At 44.6% G+C, this 15,578-nt stretch overlaps 1 protein-coding gene across 1 annotated transcript in view; it reads left to right on the top strand.

The window, feature by feature from the left end:
- Nucleotides 1-4,162: 4,162 nt before the first annotated feature.
- FBXW4 (F-box and WD repeat domain containing 4) overlaps nt 4,163-15,578 on the top strand; it is a 65,748-nt gene continuing 54,332 nt past the window's right edge. Inside the window, 3 exon segments of the mRNA XM_074591957.1 lie at nt 4,163-4,346; nt 4,349-4,554; nt 15,192-15,287. Coding sequence (XP_074448058.1) covers nt 4,212-4,346; nt 4,349-4,554; nt 15,192-15,287 — 437 coding nt within the window. The 5' untranslated portion in view covers nt 4,163-4,211.

A 15,578-nucleotide genomic window follows, 5' to 3' on the forward strand; every position in this document is an offset into this window, starting at 1 on the left:
GAACCCGTACCAAATAGCATCTAATCATGATTTCTTCTGGCAGACCTTTTCTAGGTAAAACCAAATCAATATGTATAATTTGGGATAAAAAGGAGAAAATTTACCCCCAAATTCAGCATAACCTTTTAATTTTATCCTCTTTAATCCTCTGATAATTTTTGTGCTTCTCCTGCAGAAAAGCAATTTTGCTAATCACCTTTGTGCCAATCCCTGCATTCCTGACAATAGCGTGAACAGCTTCCATCAAAGTCTTTGATGTGGGAAAGACACACACACACATATAATCTGAAAACAATTCAGCTCCTTGGTTCTCAATGGTGAGCACTCTGCTTTAATAGAGTGCAAGTTCCGTGGAGGTTTCTAATCCTTTCTGCCAAACAGAAGAGACACAGTCAGGTAGCACACCTTATTCAGAAGTTAAAATAACATGTTACTTGCTCTCAGAGAAAATCAAAACAACTCAAGATCAAAAACAGATTCCGCCAACCCTAACGGGATAGACTTTCTACTCAGATAACTCTTGATCTAAGTGTGTAACAAGTAACCTGCTTTAATCCCTCAAAGCGATGGTGTTACAGATAAGTACTGTAGTAGCAGAGGAGGTGTCTTAAGTTTCAGAAATACACAAAAGCATTGGTTGGAAGGAAAAACAAAACAAAGAGCTGTCCACATGATTGTGTCTTTAGCTGGAAAGGTGTACTTGAGGGCACTGCAAGAATAAAACCCCTTGAAGACAGCAAAAAAAAAATAACTGACAGGCAGGTATTGAAATGGTGCTTCTTCCGAGCTGGATTTCATTGGCTTACACTGTTAAAACACAAGCTTTACAGGTATAAGCCCCCCAGATTTTAGCTTACAAACCCTGCAAGCCATGATGCTGGAGTGGTCTGCTACTTCAGCACAGAACCCTACCCCGTTTTCTAGGGGTTCAGAGGATATATTATTGACTTTATGATTACACTGCACTGAGCACCTGCACTGAGTCCCTTTACTGGAGTATGAACAATGTAATGGAATTAATCCTGCTAAACATACAGTTTTAGTAATGGTTCATAATCTTCCTTGGTTTTTGCTCCTGCAGACGCCTACACGCGCACTCACTTCGGCATTGTTGGGAAAACTAGTGCCATTGGGTTCTTAGCCTGTGGTGCACAGCTTTGACAGCTCCACAGCAGCCACAGTGGCTGAAACCGTGCCCTAGAACAAGTATATACAATTGTAGGTCCATTTCTCTTAAAAAAAACCCCAAAATAATGGAAGATATATATGTTTTGGGCAAAGAATATTTATTCTTACTATGTTTTAAGGCAATTATCCATCCTAGAAAACAATGCTACATTTGAGAGCAACATAACAATTTTTTCTTCATGTGACTCTTTTTGTCCCGTCTGGAATGTATTTGACCCTCTCCACGATTACTACATGCAAACGCACATTTCACCTTAGCCAAATATTTCATAGTTGGCTTAAACCTAGGGTCACAAATTGGAAAGCATTGAGGCCCTGCTTCTACAGCTGCACTTGTCCATACCTTGGTCATGGTATCCCCAAGGGTCGCACTCCATGTGTTACTTTGCTCCCAGGCTCCTCCTGGACTGCACCAAGTAGTTTCCTTGGGAGAGTGGCACAGGCACGGACTGGAGACTACTGTACACTGGAATATGGGTGTCACATAGTGCAGGGGGACATGCGCTATGCAGATGTAGCCTCTGTAGAGTAAGAGGGCTCTGTAGAGCCTTTTGACTGCCTTAGTCTGATCCTGAGTTACAACTTGCCAAGTCAACTCCTGGTTTAAGTTTTAGTAGTCGTGGTCTAGACACGCGCTCTCTCTCTAAGGGAAGAAACCCCCTGATATTGTTTCTTTAAAAAAATCCAGTAACGGCGAATCTACCATAAATCTTGATAAGCTGTTTCAACAGTTAATTTTCTTCACTACAAAAGCACTCTTTATTTATGAATTTGTTTCCCACCACCTTCTGTCAAGTGATCTTATCTCTTTGTCCACTAAATTGAAGATCCTGGTATTACCAGATTTTTCTTCCTGTTTCAGTGCTCATAATGTATGATCACCTCGCACCTTAACCTTCTCTTTAGAAAGCTAAATAGACTGAGCACTTTGGGTCTCACTATAAAACACGTTTGACAGTCCTGTAATCATTCTTACTACTCTTCTTTGAAACCCCTCTTGTTTTTCAACGTCCTTCTTGAAATGTTGGCTCGACAAATTATGTCCAAAGCAGTCACAACAGAGTCAAAAACAGAAGTAAAAGAACCTCCCAGCTCTTGTTTGTTTCCCAGGACAGCACTAGCCCTTTGGTCACAGCACTGCAGAAGCAGCTCACGTTCAGCTGATTATTCATCTTAATGAAGTCTTTACGGAATTGCAGCTTTGCAGGATAGAGTTACATCCTTTCAGTGTGACCTACATTCTTTGTTCCTAGATGTGAGACTTTACATTTGGCTTGATTGAAATACATACAATTTGATTATGCCTAAATTTAACGTAGGGTTATGCACCCTTTCCCTCTTGCCCAATGCTTAGCACCTTCTACAAAGCTTTGCTAATAATGATTTCAGAATTTTTTTCAGGTTGCTAGTAGAAATATTAAATAATGTAGGGTCCACAAGCTGTCTCTGTGGGATCCCACAAGAGAAAGACCAACTTGATAATAAATCTGTCTTTACAATAACAATTTAAAACAGAGAAGTCATTTAGCTTTTAAAAAATTTAATGTTTCAGATATTGCCGAAGTCTATTACAAAAGAGACAAGTTTAATGCCGTCAAAAATATGTTAAGTTGATATAAAACTGTATTCACACCATTTCCATAATCTCACATTAAGCAAAATTTGTTATATTATCTCCCTTTCAACTGGCTACTTAATCCCTGTACTGGGCATGCTGTTATTTCACCTGAGCTCAAATTTAGGTTGAGAAATTTTTAATTATTTGAGCCATCTGATTCACTCATTATAAATGCTGATAAAACATTTGCTGCCTTCTAGAGCTTCCCTGACTTCCAGGGTGCATAAACGGACCAGACGGTTCCTCAGCCAGCAGTTTTGAACCTCTCAAATACAAGGCTTCCACAGTTGGTGATTTAGTTGTATGAAAATTTGAGTGCTTGAGATTACACAGACAAGATGACCTTCTGGAACAGGATGCAAGTACTGTCTGCATGACCTGTATGCTATGGTAACCTCATTATATGCTGAAATTTATTTTCCTACTCCACGGTGCAAAAGGAGATGTAGACTGTTGTGGGTAAATGATACCTGTTCAAAGCATTTTAGGCAGATGATGAATTTCTTATACTTTATCTATTTTTTAATTTTAAGGGAAAAATTTCCTCAAGCATTTCAGGCTTGTGTATAGTGGAAAATACTATTAGAAAGAATAACACAACACTAGACTCATATTTTCCTGCTCCACTGTCTGTGTAGGTCTACTTTGCCATTTTGGACCAGAATCCTCCTGTGTTGTCAGTACTCCAGGCTCCTGTGGATGGCAACAATGACTCAGTTATTATGAACTGTTCTTTCATGGCTGTGTGCTTGTATATATGTACACACACATGTGAAGTGCGAGCACTTTTCTGCCCCTGCTCTGTGGAACCCTGGAAGGGGGAATGGACTATACCGAAGGGTCTGTGTGAAAAGCCAGCCTTAAATCCAGCCAGGGCCTGCTCTTACACGGGGAGGACCCTTTCTTCTACGTGGCCCAGGAATCTGTGAGTGTTGAAAACTGCTGTGCGGCACCAGATGACCGCTGCTGCCACTTCGTGAGCGACAGGCGCTCCTGACCCTGTTCAAGGATAATTAATGAGCATTAATCACCTTGCTGTTCACCTTCCTTCACAGGGGTGCAGTGCCTAGCTGGGGTTGCTCCAGGTGGTGGAGCAGATGCTCTGGTTAGCTGGCATCACCGTCCTCACCATTAATTATTCACATTATTAACGAATACGTGGATCAGGTGACACTACTAATCCCAGCTCGGAAGAATACCGACCCGTGCGCCGGGCCACGGGGAGGGGGGCGAACTGCTCGCGGGGAGTCCCAGCGGCTCCCGTTAATGAATTAATTTGCTAACGAGGGTGGGCTCGGCGGTTCCGTGCCCCCTCCCGCCCCGGTAGCCGCCTCCTCCGCCGGAGGGGGGGAGTGACGGGCAGCGGCTCCTGCCCCATGTGACTGGGGAGCGGCTGCCCCCGTCCATGGCTTGGCCTCCCCCGGGCAGCAGCAGCTCCGGCTCCCGGGGAGGAGGGGCAGGAGCTGCTGCTCCATGGGGAGGAAAGGCAGCCCCCGATCCCCCCAGGCGGAAGGGGGATCCCGGGCCGCCTCCCCCCCCCCTTCCTCCTCCTCCTCCCCCTCCTCCCCGCTGTGGGCCTTACCCGAGGAGCTGCTGCTCCTCATCTGCTCCTACCTGGACGCGCAGGCCTTGGGCCGCCTGGGCCAGGTCTGCCGCCGCCTGCGCTTCCTCAGTAGCCGCGATCTCCTCTGGAGGCGCATAGCCCGTGGCTGCCTCAACTCCGGCTTCACACAGCTCGGCACCGACCTGTAAGCGTGGCCTTCCCGGCGGGAGGGCGGGGGGGAGGCGGCCGCGGCGGCTGGGAAAGGCCGGGGATGCTGCGGCCTAGCTGGTTGCTAAGGGGCGTTCTGTGCTCCTGGCGTAGTCGCTAAGGGGGGGGCTCCCCACTGCCGTGAGGGGGCGGAGGGAAGGGGGCGGGGGGGTGCTATTCTCGAAGCGCGGCTGCGCTGCCTTTAGCCTGCGCCAAGAGGGGTGGCGAGGGCAGGGGAAGGGCTGCAGCGCCGGGCGCGCGGTGGGGCCGCCCCTGTAAGGGGAGGGACCGCGTGTGGTGGCCCCGAGGTGGTGGGGCCTGACCCCGGCTCTGCCCAGGAGGGCTGGGGGGGTTTGTGGGGAGGCGCTTCTTGTTCCCGCCAGGAAACGGGCGAGCACGGCGGGGGCTTCCCGGACTCCCTCAGCGACAGGCCTGGCGGGAGCGGCCCTCAGACGTTGGTCCCGAGGCCCGCTCCAGCTTCAGCTCGGTCCCTCAGCTTCAAGCTAGGGGAGGTAGGAGCATGGGGACACGGACGGAGCCGCAGCTGGGGTGGCTGTGGTGTGCCCATGCTCCCTCCTCGCTTCTTAGTCCTGCCATGGTCTTGAAGAAGCCACGAGGCAGCGAGGCCTGGGCTGGTGTTGTGGGGAAAGGCTGGAGAGTAGGCTTATGTACGTTATTAGGTGCAAGAGCCTTCGTGGCAGGGGGCCCCAGGAATATGAATTAGATTCTGCTGCTCACAGAGCATCTTGCTGGTGTAACTGGTGATGGTTGTCAAAAGTTTTGTGTATAAGGGTTGGTTTTGTTTGTTTGTTTTCATTTTTTCCCCCTAGTTTAGCAGCACATCATAGGTTAGGAGTAGGTGCAAGCCCTTTTTGGCTTTACTGTGTGTGACACCAGCATCTTTCTAGATTAAGTGCTTTTGGGGCTTGGGCCTTGGCAGTGATTGGTAAGGACACAAAGATGGCCTTTCCTCTCTCAAATTTGCTAGCGTACAAAATGCCACTCAGAGGCAGCCACGCAACCTGGGCTTTCCTTGCTACTTTAGGGAATCCCAAGAGGAAGATGATGGTCTCAGGATCTATGAATCCCTACCTGTAGTTTCCCTTTAGCTGCCAGCCCAGGATCTTGTTTGTCATCCAGTGACTCACTATTGTTTCTGTAAACACTGTGTTGACATAAATCAAAAGAAGGGATGGCAGTTTTTGAGGCCTATTTTGCTGTCTCATATTGCTCTCTCATCAATAGCACAAACTTTAGGGAAACAATTATGGTTCCTGCTAGCAGGAGCAGAACTTCTGTGGTGCTGAAACTCCTTGTGTTGGGTTTTCAGGCCAGCACTTCAACCCCTTAAGTCTTCACAGCTTGAAAGTTAAACACAGTTCCCTTGGAAGTCAGCAGGAATAAGTGCTGCAGAATGGCTGTTTGTTGTACTCTGTCGACTGTGATATATGATTTTGTCTCCTGAGGAAATGAAGTTCTGTATTTTTCATTAAGAATAAGGTGATATTACGCTCCTTCAGTTGCAGGAGGGATCAGGTGTACAGCAGAGCAGGTGCAACGTATGTAAGGACCACCACTTCCCCCTGCAGAGGAATGCAGGTCTATAAACAGCTACAGAAGAGGTTTGCTAGGTCAGAGGGTTTAAGTGAAGGGAAGGCTGCTTGAGTATCATAAGCTCCCAGGGATTTCAGTGCTGTTAGGTTTTCTATGAACAGGTTTTTTTAGTAATTCTAGGATGTGCTTTTGTGCTGAGTCCTATTTTCAAGTTTTCTTTAAACAACTCCAGTACCGAGTGCTGCTTTTAGTATTGGTCAGTACTGCCCTGGTCCTAGGGAGTTCAGTCATGGGTAACACAGCAAGTGACGTTACAAGCTGGTTATACAGAAACCTTGAAATATATCTGGAGGATGAATCCTTTAATTACTTTTAACTTAATGGAGGGCTTGGACAATCTTCAGCTCCTTGAAAGAGTGTGCCAGGTCTTATGGAGAATACCTGAACGCCAAGCACTTGTTTTCCCTGTGTGGAGATCCAGCATCTGGGGACAGCTGCAGGAGTTTTGCTCCAATAGGGTAGACAGTTTTGGCAACAGATAAGGCATGGGCATATCGTGGTACCGAGGGGTCTGGGTATCTGTACGTCTCCAGAAGAACCAGCATTAGTGCATGTGTTTAGTTGTGGTACTGCTGTAAAATTTGTACTTAGATAAAGAAGAGTTTAATAGTCTCTGTGGCAGCTTGAGGATTTTAAATAGCCATGTGTCTTCCATACCACTTGCTCCTCATGCATGTCTCCAAGATCAAGAGCAATCTCCAAGATTGCTGCTCTTGCAATTGAGGGAGTAAGATTTGCAGACAGAGGTTACATTTTGCTTGACTACTGATACAAGTTGGGGAGGGAGTTGAGGTAAGCTTCTGGGCACAGAGTCCTTCTTCCTGACAGTAATTTTAAGTAGGAACCTGATAGGTTGCTCATTGAAGGTTACATTTGATCTGAGTAGGTGTTTAAGCTAAAATACCACTGGGTAAATAGAATGGTGAGGAAGATGATGGATAGCTGGACCTTCTTGATAACTGTGCTTTCTTAGTGATACAGAGTAAATCTTGAGTTTGTCAAGCTTGGCTTTGACTCGCTCAAGAGCTGAAGCTTCTATTACACGTTCTGGATAATGTTGTATGAGGTGAACACTGGTTTTTGCTTTTAGGAGGTTTTTGTGCAATACTGTCTGCAACTGAGAAAGCAAAGGCTGAAACCGTTTATGGTAAATGTACTTAATGAAATAATGTGCATGGCTCTAACATTAGATCTTGAACTGATGGTCCCTGAGAGGCTGGCGTAAGTTAAAAGCTAGTCTAGGGAATATTTACTGTTTAAAACAAAAAAATTCTCAGAATAGTTTGATCATTTTTGCTGTTAAATGACTTCTGATAAGCCATCTGTTAATGTTTTGTAAATAGAGATAAATTTGAGCCTAGAGTGTAGGATAACTGTGAAACTTACACCCTGCCCCCACTTTCCCATTTTTTAAAAGGGTGATTAACTTGAAAACGACACTATTTCTTTAAAATGTTGTTTCTGTTAGGTATATCTTCACATAATTGTAACAAGAATATCAGAGCAACAGGCTTTAGCTCGTATGTGAGACAACTGTTTGTGCAGTCAGCTTGCTTATAAAATGTCTTTATGCCAAAATGAAGAAGAGAGAACATTTATAAGAAACTGGTTGTAAAACCCTAGCTGTTAGCATCATGAGAAAAAGAAATTGTGGTATAGAATTGTGAAACTATTTGATTTAATTTTTTTAATTATCTACTTATCCTGACTATCTACCTTTAAAAATTGCCAGCTATGGTTATTTAGGCTGAAACAATGTTAAATTGATTTGCTGATGTTGTCCGAGGAAGATGTGGACTTAATCCCAGACACTAGCTGTTATGCTGAAAGGCATATTCACAGCATTGACAATCTCTCATATTTGCCCTTTCTGGTAGTTTCAGTTAATTGTGAGCTGCGGATGTAAGCGAAGTTAAGTATTTAAGGTATTGATTTGATCATGCACTTGCAGAAGAAGAAAGAAGTTTGCTTTAAGCAGTGTTTCTGTACACCTCATTCCTTAGGCGGGGCGGGGGGGAAATCACTAGGTTCGCATCAGTGTGAATTACTGTATATTAGAGACAGCAGGGCCTGACTTGGAAGGGTTCTTAAAGCACATTCTTAGTGTTAAAAATGTGCTGCTGCTGCTTCTTTGAATCAGCATTAAGTAAATGTTTAACAGAATGTTGTGTCACTATTATGGACGTATAGAGTGGTTTTAGATGGTTGTGGTTCTTGGCACCTGTCCTACGTGTCGGGCTGCCAGTTGTTCTGTATAGTAATGTTAATTTTATGTATAGACCTGCACTGCAACAAGACCCTGTCATGGGAATGGTAAAAAGATAGTCCCTATACTGAAGATTTTTGCTTCACTCAGTCATAGGAGCTGCAGAAGCAAGAGTCGAGCCCTGTCTTCATGACGTAAGCTGAATGGAGCATTTTGTTCCAAAGATGCATGGCAACATATGACAGAAAAGTTAAGGCTTAATAACACTTTCTGCAGCTAAACTGTAGTTGAGCAGTAGCACAAAGCCTTTGGGGTTTTTGGTGAGTATAGTGATATTACAGTTGTGTCTGGTGGCCTGTGTCTGTTTTGCCAGCTGTTGTACAGGCCCAGCAAGAGCAGTCTCTGCCCTGACCAGCTTGCTGCCTAAATAGCCAGGGTAAACAAGGGCTGGGAGGGGAAGCAGAGGCAGAGAGATGTCAGCCAAGCTGCCCTCTGTGCAGCAGGTCAGTGTCAGAGCCAGGAATAGCAGAGGGTGCTTTAAGCCTTCATCCAGTGCCTGCTTGCTGGACCACCTTGGACTGGAGAAATCGGAGAGGCAAAGACCTCATTGCAAGGTGGCTCTTTATTTAAAGCATGGAAGAAAGGAATAAAGTTGCAGCTGGGCTAAACTTATTTCCTCTTTGTTACAAAGGAATTTTAGAGGGCATGTTAAAAGTTGCAACCTAAATAGCTTGACAGTGTGCTCTTTGTAATATATTAATAGCTGTTGTCAAAATATAGAAGTGTCCCACTGTGTTTTACCTCTCCCTGTCTCCTGGTCTGCCTAGCCCACTAGGATCATGGTATATTCTCCAGGTCGGAGAAACAGATTCACTAATGGGTAAATTTATCATCTTTGAGTATTTAAGCACTTGTGTAAGCATTTCTGTGAGTTAATAAAAGCTGTGTTTTCTCCAGATCCTGGAAAAATATATACACCTGCAGGAGCAGGAAATGGCCAATCTATGCAAGTCAAATCCAAATGCAAACTGCAGCAATCGTAGGAGACCTCTGCCTTCAGTACAGGAGGGGGAGGGCATGTGAGTGCCTGTGAAGCTGCTTCAGTTTCCTTCATCTTTTAAAACTTGTTTTATCAAAGTTTCATTACTTTAAGTCAGAAATGAAGTAGGCAATGAACTGGTGCAGATGATGCAGAGGGGAATACTCTGGGGAGGATACTGCAATAATGGCAAAAGCCTGGAAGAGGGCACACAGCTATTGCTTTGTGCTGCAAAAGTCAGTGTTTTGTAGAAACTCCTGTTATGTTAGTTCTTATTCCCTCTTAAACTGCTAGTTCTGGACAGGACAGATCTGCCAGGACAGCTCCACAATATTGAAATTGCTTCTTGTTTTGGGAATGTGAAATTGTTTGTAAGAGTTCTTTCAGACCCTTTCCATAAAATCTTCATGAGTTCAAAGTGGAAAAAGAATTTTATCTAGTTCAGAGCTTAAAAAAAAATATGCATGCTGTGCTTGTTGCTATTGTCCCTGTAACCTGCATAAATGAACTAGCTATGGGTTATTTCACTGTATCCAAATACTACCCCGACAGCCTACTCTTTGGAATCAGAATATACATGACAACTATTGAGCAGATGCAGGTTTTCTCAGATCTTCTCAGGGCTGTGCATTTTTTTGAAGCAGCCCAGATTTCATCTCCAAAAAGCCTACGTAAGTCCCTGAGAGAAGCCAAACCCTGCCTGGAGTTTCTAGTCGTGTTGCCATTGCAATTGCTTGTAAGGGAGAGGGCATCCGATGGCAGAGTGGTCTGGCCTCGGTCTTGGTGATGATGTTTTTTTGGGAAGCCCAGGTGAAGGTGTGTGTCTTTGCTGTGTGTACAGAAATTTGCCTGCAGCTCTGGTTCTTATTAGAGTCTCTGGCTTCTTCATGCAGGTGAATGAGAGCTGTGAAGTGAAGCAGTGAACCTACACAGCCTGGTAGCATCTAAATGAGATAGCATAGACATACCAGAGGAGGCAAGAAACAGCGAGAGAAGTGCCTGCAGAGCTCTCTTCCATGTCAGAGTTATGTGAACCCATGTCAAATAGGAAGGGGGGGAGCATAGAAGACAGACTGAACCTGGCGGTAAGCTAAATAAGGGTCATATGCTAAAGGAATTCAGGTGGAATTTTTGTCCTGGAAGAGACATTTTGAAAGCTGGATGACTTGTTGAGGACAGCAACAGCAGCTCTGGACATAAATAGCTTTTCCCTCTCGGCTGTCTGTTGGTGGCCCATGAGTTGTAACTGCACTGAGACCCTGCCACTTAACAGGTGTGTCCCCATTACACAAATAAGTGCAGTTGGCCCCTGTGTTAGCCATCCCTGCCACAGGGCCAAGGTTGAAAGTGGGGCTTAGCCATTGTGACCTATTTGTTCCTCTGTATGACCCTTCCAGTCAGGCCTGAGGCAGGTTGGTGACAGCTTTTATGCAGACAGCAGATTTTGTCCACAGAAGAGATTTTGTCTCAGCAGGTCTCTGCAGAGTTGCATTTCCTGATGAGCTCTTCAGCACTTAAAATGTAGCAAAATGTGAAGGACTTTGGTGGGTTAGGATGCCCCATGCAGCTGGGAAAATATACAGTATGACATGTTGGTGTTATCTTCTGTAACACGGTACGTGTTGTTGCAGGCACCATTGTTTTGTCACATGCTGAAATTGTAGATGGCTGGTAGAAATCTCTCCAGGATGCAGTAAAGCACAGAAGCTCTTGCTATTACAGAAATACCGTTTCTGGTGGCAAAGGACTTTGACTGGGGAGGGGATCATTGAAGCTAAAAACTGTTGGAGGTGAAGCTCTAGGAGGAGATGTGCTTAGTCTCTGGCTGAGTGATTCTTTCTTTCGTTACTTTCCTTTGGGACCCAGGCCAGCAACTGCCATGGTGTCTGAGGTCACCTGGGTCAGTGGTGCTGTGGGGGGATAGTCTCAGTCTCTCACTTCAGCAGCTGGGAAGTGTGCTCCAGAAGGAATATTACATTTCTTCTGGTAACTCTGCCAAGAAAGAGAGGAAATCCATAATTTGAGCAAAATACTTTAACTTTTTTTTGTAGGGTGGGATGACGTAGGAAGGGGGAAATGAAAAATCCTTTATAATGGGTTGCTTGGGATGGCTTTTATCCTCTCTCTCAGGCTGTAAGAAGTGTTCAACTTCTCTTTCTTAGTGTGACGAAGTCTTTGTGAAAAGAGCTTCCATCAGGAATGCATGCAATCGGAAACGTTAGTGCAAGTCACTTATTACACCACATGGTTTGGGATCCTCGTAGAGTGGGTTTTTGATTAATTAATTAATAACAAAGATAGCCTAGCATGTTCTGGATTGTGTAACTTTGAGCTGTTAATAATTGTGATGCCCTAGCAGGGGTGGTAAAATGATGGACTCTGGGCTTTAAGAACATTTTGCTTGAATTTAATTGAGTTTTCACATTCAGTGTTTGCTGGTTCCTTCCTCCTGTGTTTCCTGTCGTCCCTCTAGGATGTTGGGCTATGCTTCCGTTGCTTTACGATACAGTGCTGTGTAGGTCCTGCTGAAAATAGCAGTCTTTCCTCAGTAAGCCAGCCCTCAGCAGTCTTGGAATTCACTGTTGGGTGGCTTCTCTGAGAACATGGATGCCAAGATCTTGATTTCACATCAGAGCACTTAAGCATGTGGCTTAGTTTTTTGATTAAGAAAGGTCAAAGTATTCATTGGCTGGTGGATACTGGTCCCTCCACAACATTTTACATAGCATTTGTCTTCATAAGGTGGGTTAGCCTCCCGAATCTTTGGATGTTCAATGCAGTTGCTGAAGTGGGAGGTGCTTGGTTAAGTCCACCACTCAGTGTAGATGTGTGATGTCTGTTGATTGTCTCAGGTCATCATGGAACAATTCTTAAAGATTTGCAAGTGTAGAAAGTGTGTTGATCGTGATTGAAGCAAAATGGTCTCTGTAGGGGAGAAAAGAATCTTTTTTTTTTTATCAAATAATTAAGTTTATATGGTGATGCCCTTTTTAACTTTCTAAGATTTGAGAACTGCTCTCATGCATTGCGTTGATGCTTGTCACGTTTTTCGATGTATTCTGGGGGGTGCTGTTGAGGAAGCAAATCAAATTACCAAATTATATCTCAGCACTTGATTCTATCAGTGGGCTTGATTTAACTTCTCTTCTGGATCAAATGTCTTTGACCAACACTTGAAAATCATTGCAGTTCAATCTCTGCTACCCTGGTATTGGCGAAGGAGAGGATTGTATCAGTCCAATTTCTACATCCCCTTTCTCCTAGCCTCCATATGTTCTTGTCCCCTTTCTTGCCTCCATTTTGAATAAATAAAATGTCTGGGAAATAAAAGGTGGATGTTTCTAAGATGTGTTTAAATGAGCTGCATCCAGAATTGCTACACAGAGGAGGAAGGCTGGATAAATAATATTAATAGTAAAACAAACAAAACTCACCGAAACCCTACCAAACCTCCCCTATAGAGTCCTCCCTACCCAACTCTTGCCCCTTCCAGACAGGAACAGTTGAATTGCATGAAAGAAAGAGGTGTCTGTTACAGGAGTAATTGCAATAGTGGACTGGTACTGTGGGCCAAGCCAATGTGTGACTCTTCTGAAATTCCCCTTTCAGCAGCAGGAGGATCAAGGCCTGCCCTCCAACTAGAAAAGTGACCAGCAGTGTAGGATGGAGGCTGCATTTTTGACCTTGGATTCACATTTTTCATAGTCTTGGAAATTGCATCTAGCCTTAGTAGGGTTTGTGCGTTGAGCTCAGGATGTCTGGTTGGGCCAGTACGCATTGGGAGGAGGTTGTGGAGTGAGTGCGTTTTCCATCACTGTGCAAGCTGGTGACTTAAAATCTGTACATGGGGAGAACTTAACTGAGGGTTGAGTGTGGGGAGGAGAAGTGTTTTGGAGTAATAAATGGAATTGGATGTAGGCGGAGAGCCTGAACTCTGTCTGGGAGAGTAATAAGCAATGAGGAGGCTGCTGGGCCTGACCTGACTTTTCAGTGCTGTGCGTTCCTCATCTCAGATGCTATCTGGCCCCACGAGCTCCTGCAAGTGTTCTTTTTAAAAAAGGAATTCCTCTTCTTGCAGCCTAGGCTAACTCTATATAGTTTTATTATTATTATTTTTTTTAAAGAGTTAGGAGAAATAAAGAGCTCGTAGCTTCCTAAATTCAGTTTTATTTGGTGTGGCTCTACTGATCATAAACTTATAGTTGCAAAGCTTTCTAGAGGACGAAAGGCTTTTCTGTGTGTGGCTTCTGTTTTTGTTTAAAAAGGGTCACGTGCCCAGGAATGCAGTCAAATTATAATGGTGACTAAGTGCCGGAAAGCATAGAAAAGGGGAGGAAAGGGTGAGCAGAAAAAAAGGAGCCTGAGGCTATGGAGGGAAGGCTGGGAAAATAAGAATCTGGCCAGGCCCCAGGGCCCGGTTAGGGATTCCTACACCCATTAACAACCACAGGAGATGTTTATTTACAGGGAGCTAATCTTTGTTTCAAAAATGACAGAGTACCCCAAAATCTTGCTTTTGGGAAGTGGGTTGGGGGCACAGCAGGGATACGAGGAGGGAACTGGTTCTGATTGGACACCAGTTCCCATCTCTCAAGGATCTTCCCTTCATCCTATGCATCTGGGAACACTGGCTGTTGAGAAATGCATAAAAGGACGATAAAAGTCTTGTAATCTAGTGAGTGGTTCACAACCCCTAGTTACAAAGGATAGCTTTCAAGAGTTTCTTCTTGTTTGTACTTTTGTGATCTTTTCTACCTAAGCAGCTCCATCAAGGATACTGAATAATTAAGTTTATGATATGAGAAAGGTGGGAGCTAAAACTGCCTTCCCCCCGCCCTCCCCCCCATCCTGTAATCAACCCTGGATCATGAAAGCAAAACGGATGTTGAACAGCTGCTTGAACTGGGTATGTTCATGTACACTCTAAAGAGACCTTGATCCCAGGTCTCTGTGGTACCCACCTTTTGTCACCTCTTGAGCTGTGTTGATCTTGGCTTGTCTCGGCTTGTCCCAATAACTTTGATTTGTATCCCAGCAACTGCTTATGAACTACAGTCTCTCTTTTACTAACTTTGACTGTAAGTAGAGAATTTTCCAGTGATGTGGTGCAATTCTCTATCCTTTGGTGAGCTGCTGCAAAAGATAGTCCATCTTGAGGCGTGTGTGCATTAGGTGGCTATACAGATGGATGAATTTTAGTTTGAACATATCTTGATTTCTGATTATTCTATCTGGCTTTGTGATTGTCAGGCAGGTGAGAGTCTGGAGCATTTTCTTTACTAGTCTTCTGGCTAGATATGCTCTTCTGGCTTCTAGTTTCAGTGTTCTGCTGACTAGTGTTTCTTCCATCTGTTCTGGTATGGTGTTGTCCTTATCTTAACTGGCTTACTTTAGTCTTTATTAGAAGAGTGATGTCCTGTTTCTCTGGTTGTTCTCATAGTTTCTTTCTGTGTCATCTTGTTTTGATTACATTTTGTCTGAACCGGTGGTGCATTCAGTATACGAGATCAGGTTTTGATCAGATTTAAGGATTGTACACTAGTGATCATTAGGGATGGCTTTCTTCACTGATAAGTACCCACTCTGCTCAGTGTTCCTTTCTTGTCAACTCTCATGAGTGCGCTTGCTCTGGTGTGGCTCAGGCACCATCAGTGTTTGCCATTTCATCGTTTGTGGAACCAGAGTGAGAGCACACCTGTGACCAGCTTGAGTGTATTTGTTATATGTATAGTATCAGTCCTGGTTGCTAATCTCATCTCTCTTCCTTTGTCTGCAGAGCGGCTGGCATTCCAGTGAAGGAAAGGGTGAAAGTATCTCAGAACTGGAGGCACGGACGCTGCCGAAGGGAGACAGTCCTGAAATGGAAATGCAAGCAAGTGTCTCCTTTCTCTTCTACTTTGTTCTGTGTCGGCTGCTTTGGGGCCTTGGGTTTGTGTCTGTGCTCTGAAATAAGATGTTTCCTGCTCCTTGTGATCCACAGGGTCTTACAAGTGTTGTCGCTGGCCTGATTTGGATGTTGCTGGCTAGCTGGATGTGGGGTAACTGAAGTTGCTGTCTTGCCCTAGAGGTTTATTCTGAGAGTCAAGAGCTCCTCTCTTACTAAGAGCTTGAATTTGGCATTGTTCTGATCTGTGCAGTTCTAGTCGGATTTAGCGATCTTTAC

This window comes from Larus michahellis, chromosome 6 (genome assembly GCF_964199755.1).
Source record: "Larus michahellis chromosome 6, bLarMic1.1, whole genome shotgun sequence".
Taxonomy (NCBI): domain Eukaryota; kingdom Metazoa; phylum Chordata; class Aves; order Charadriiformes; family Laridae; genus Larus; species Larus michahellis.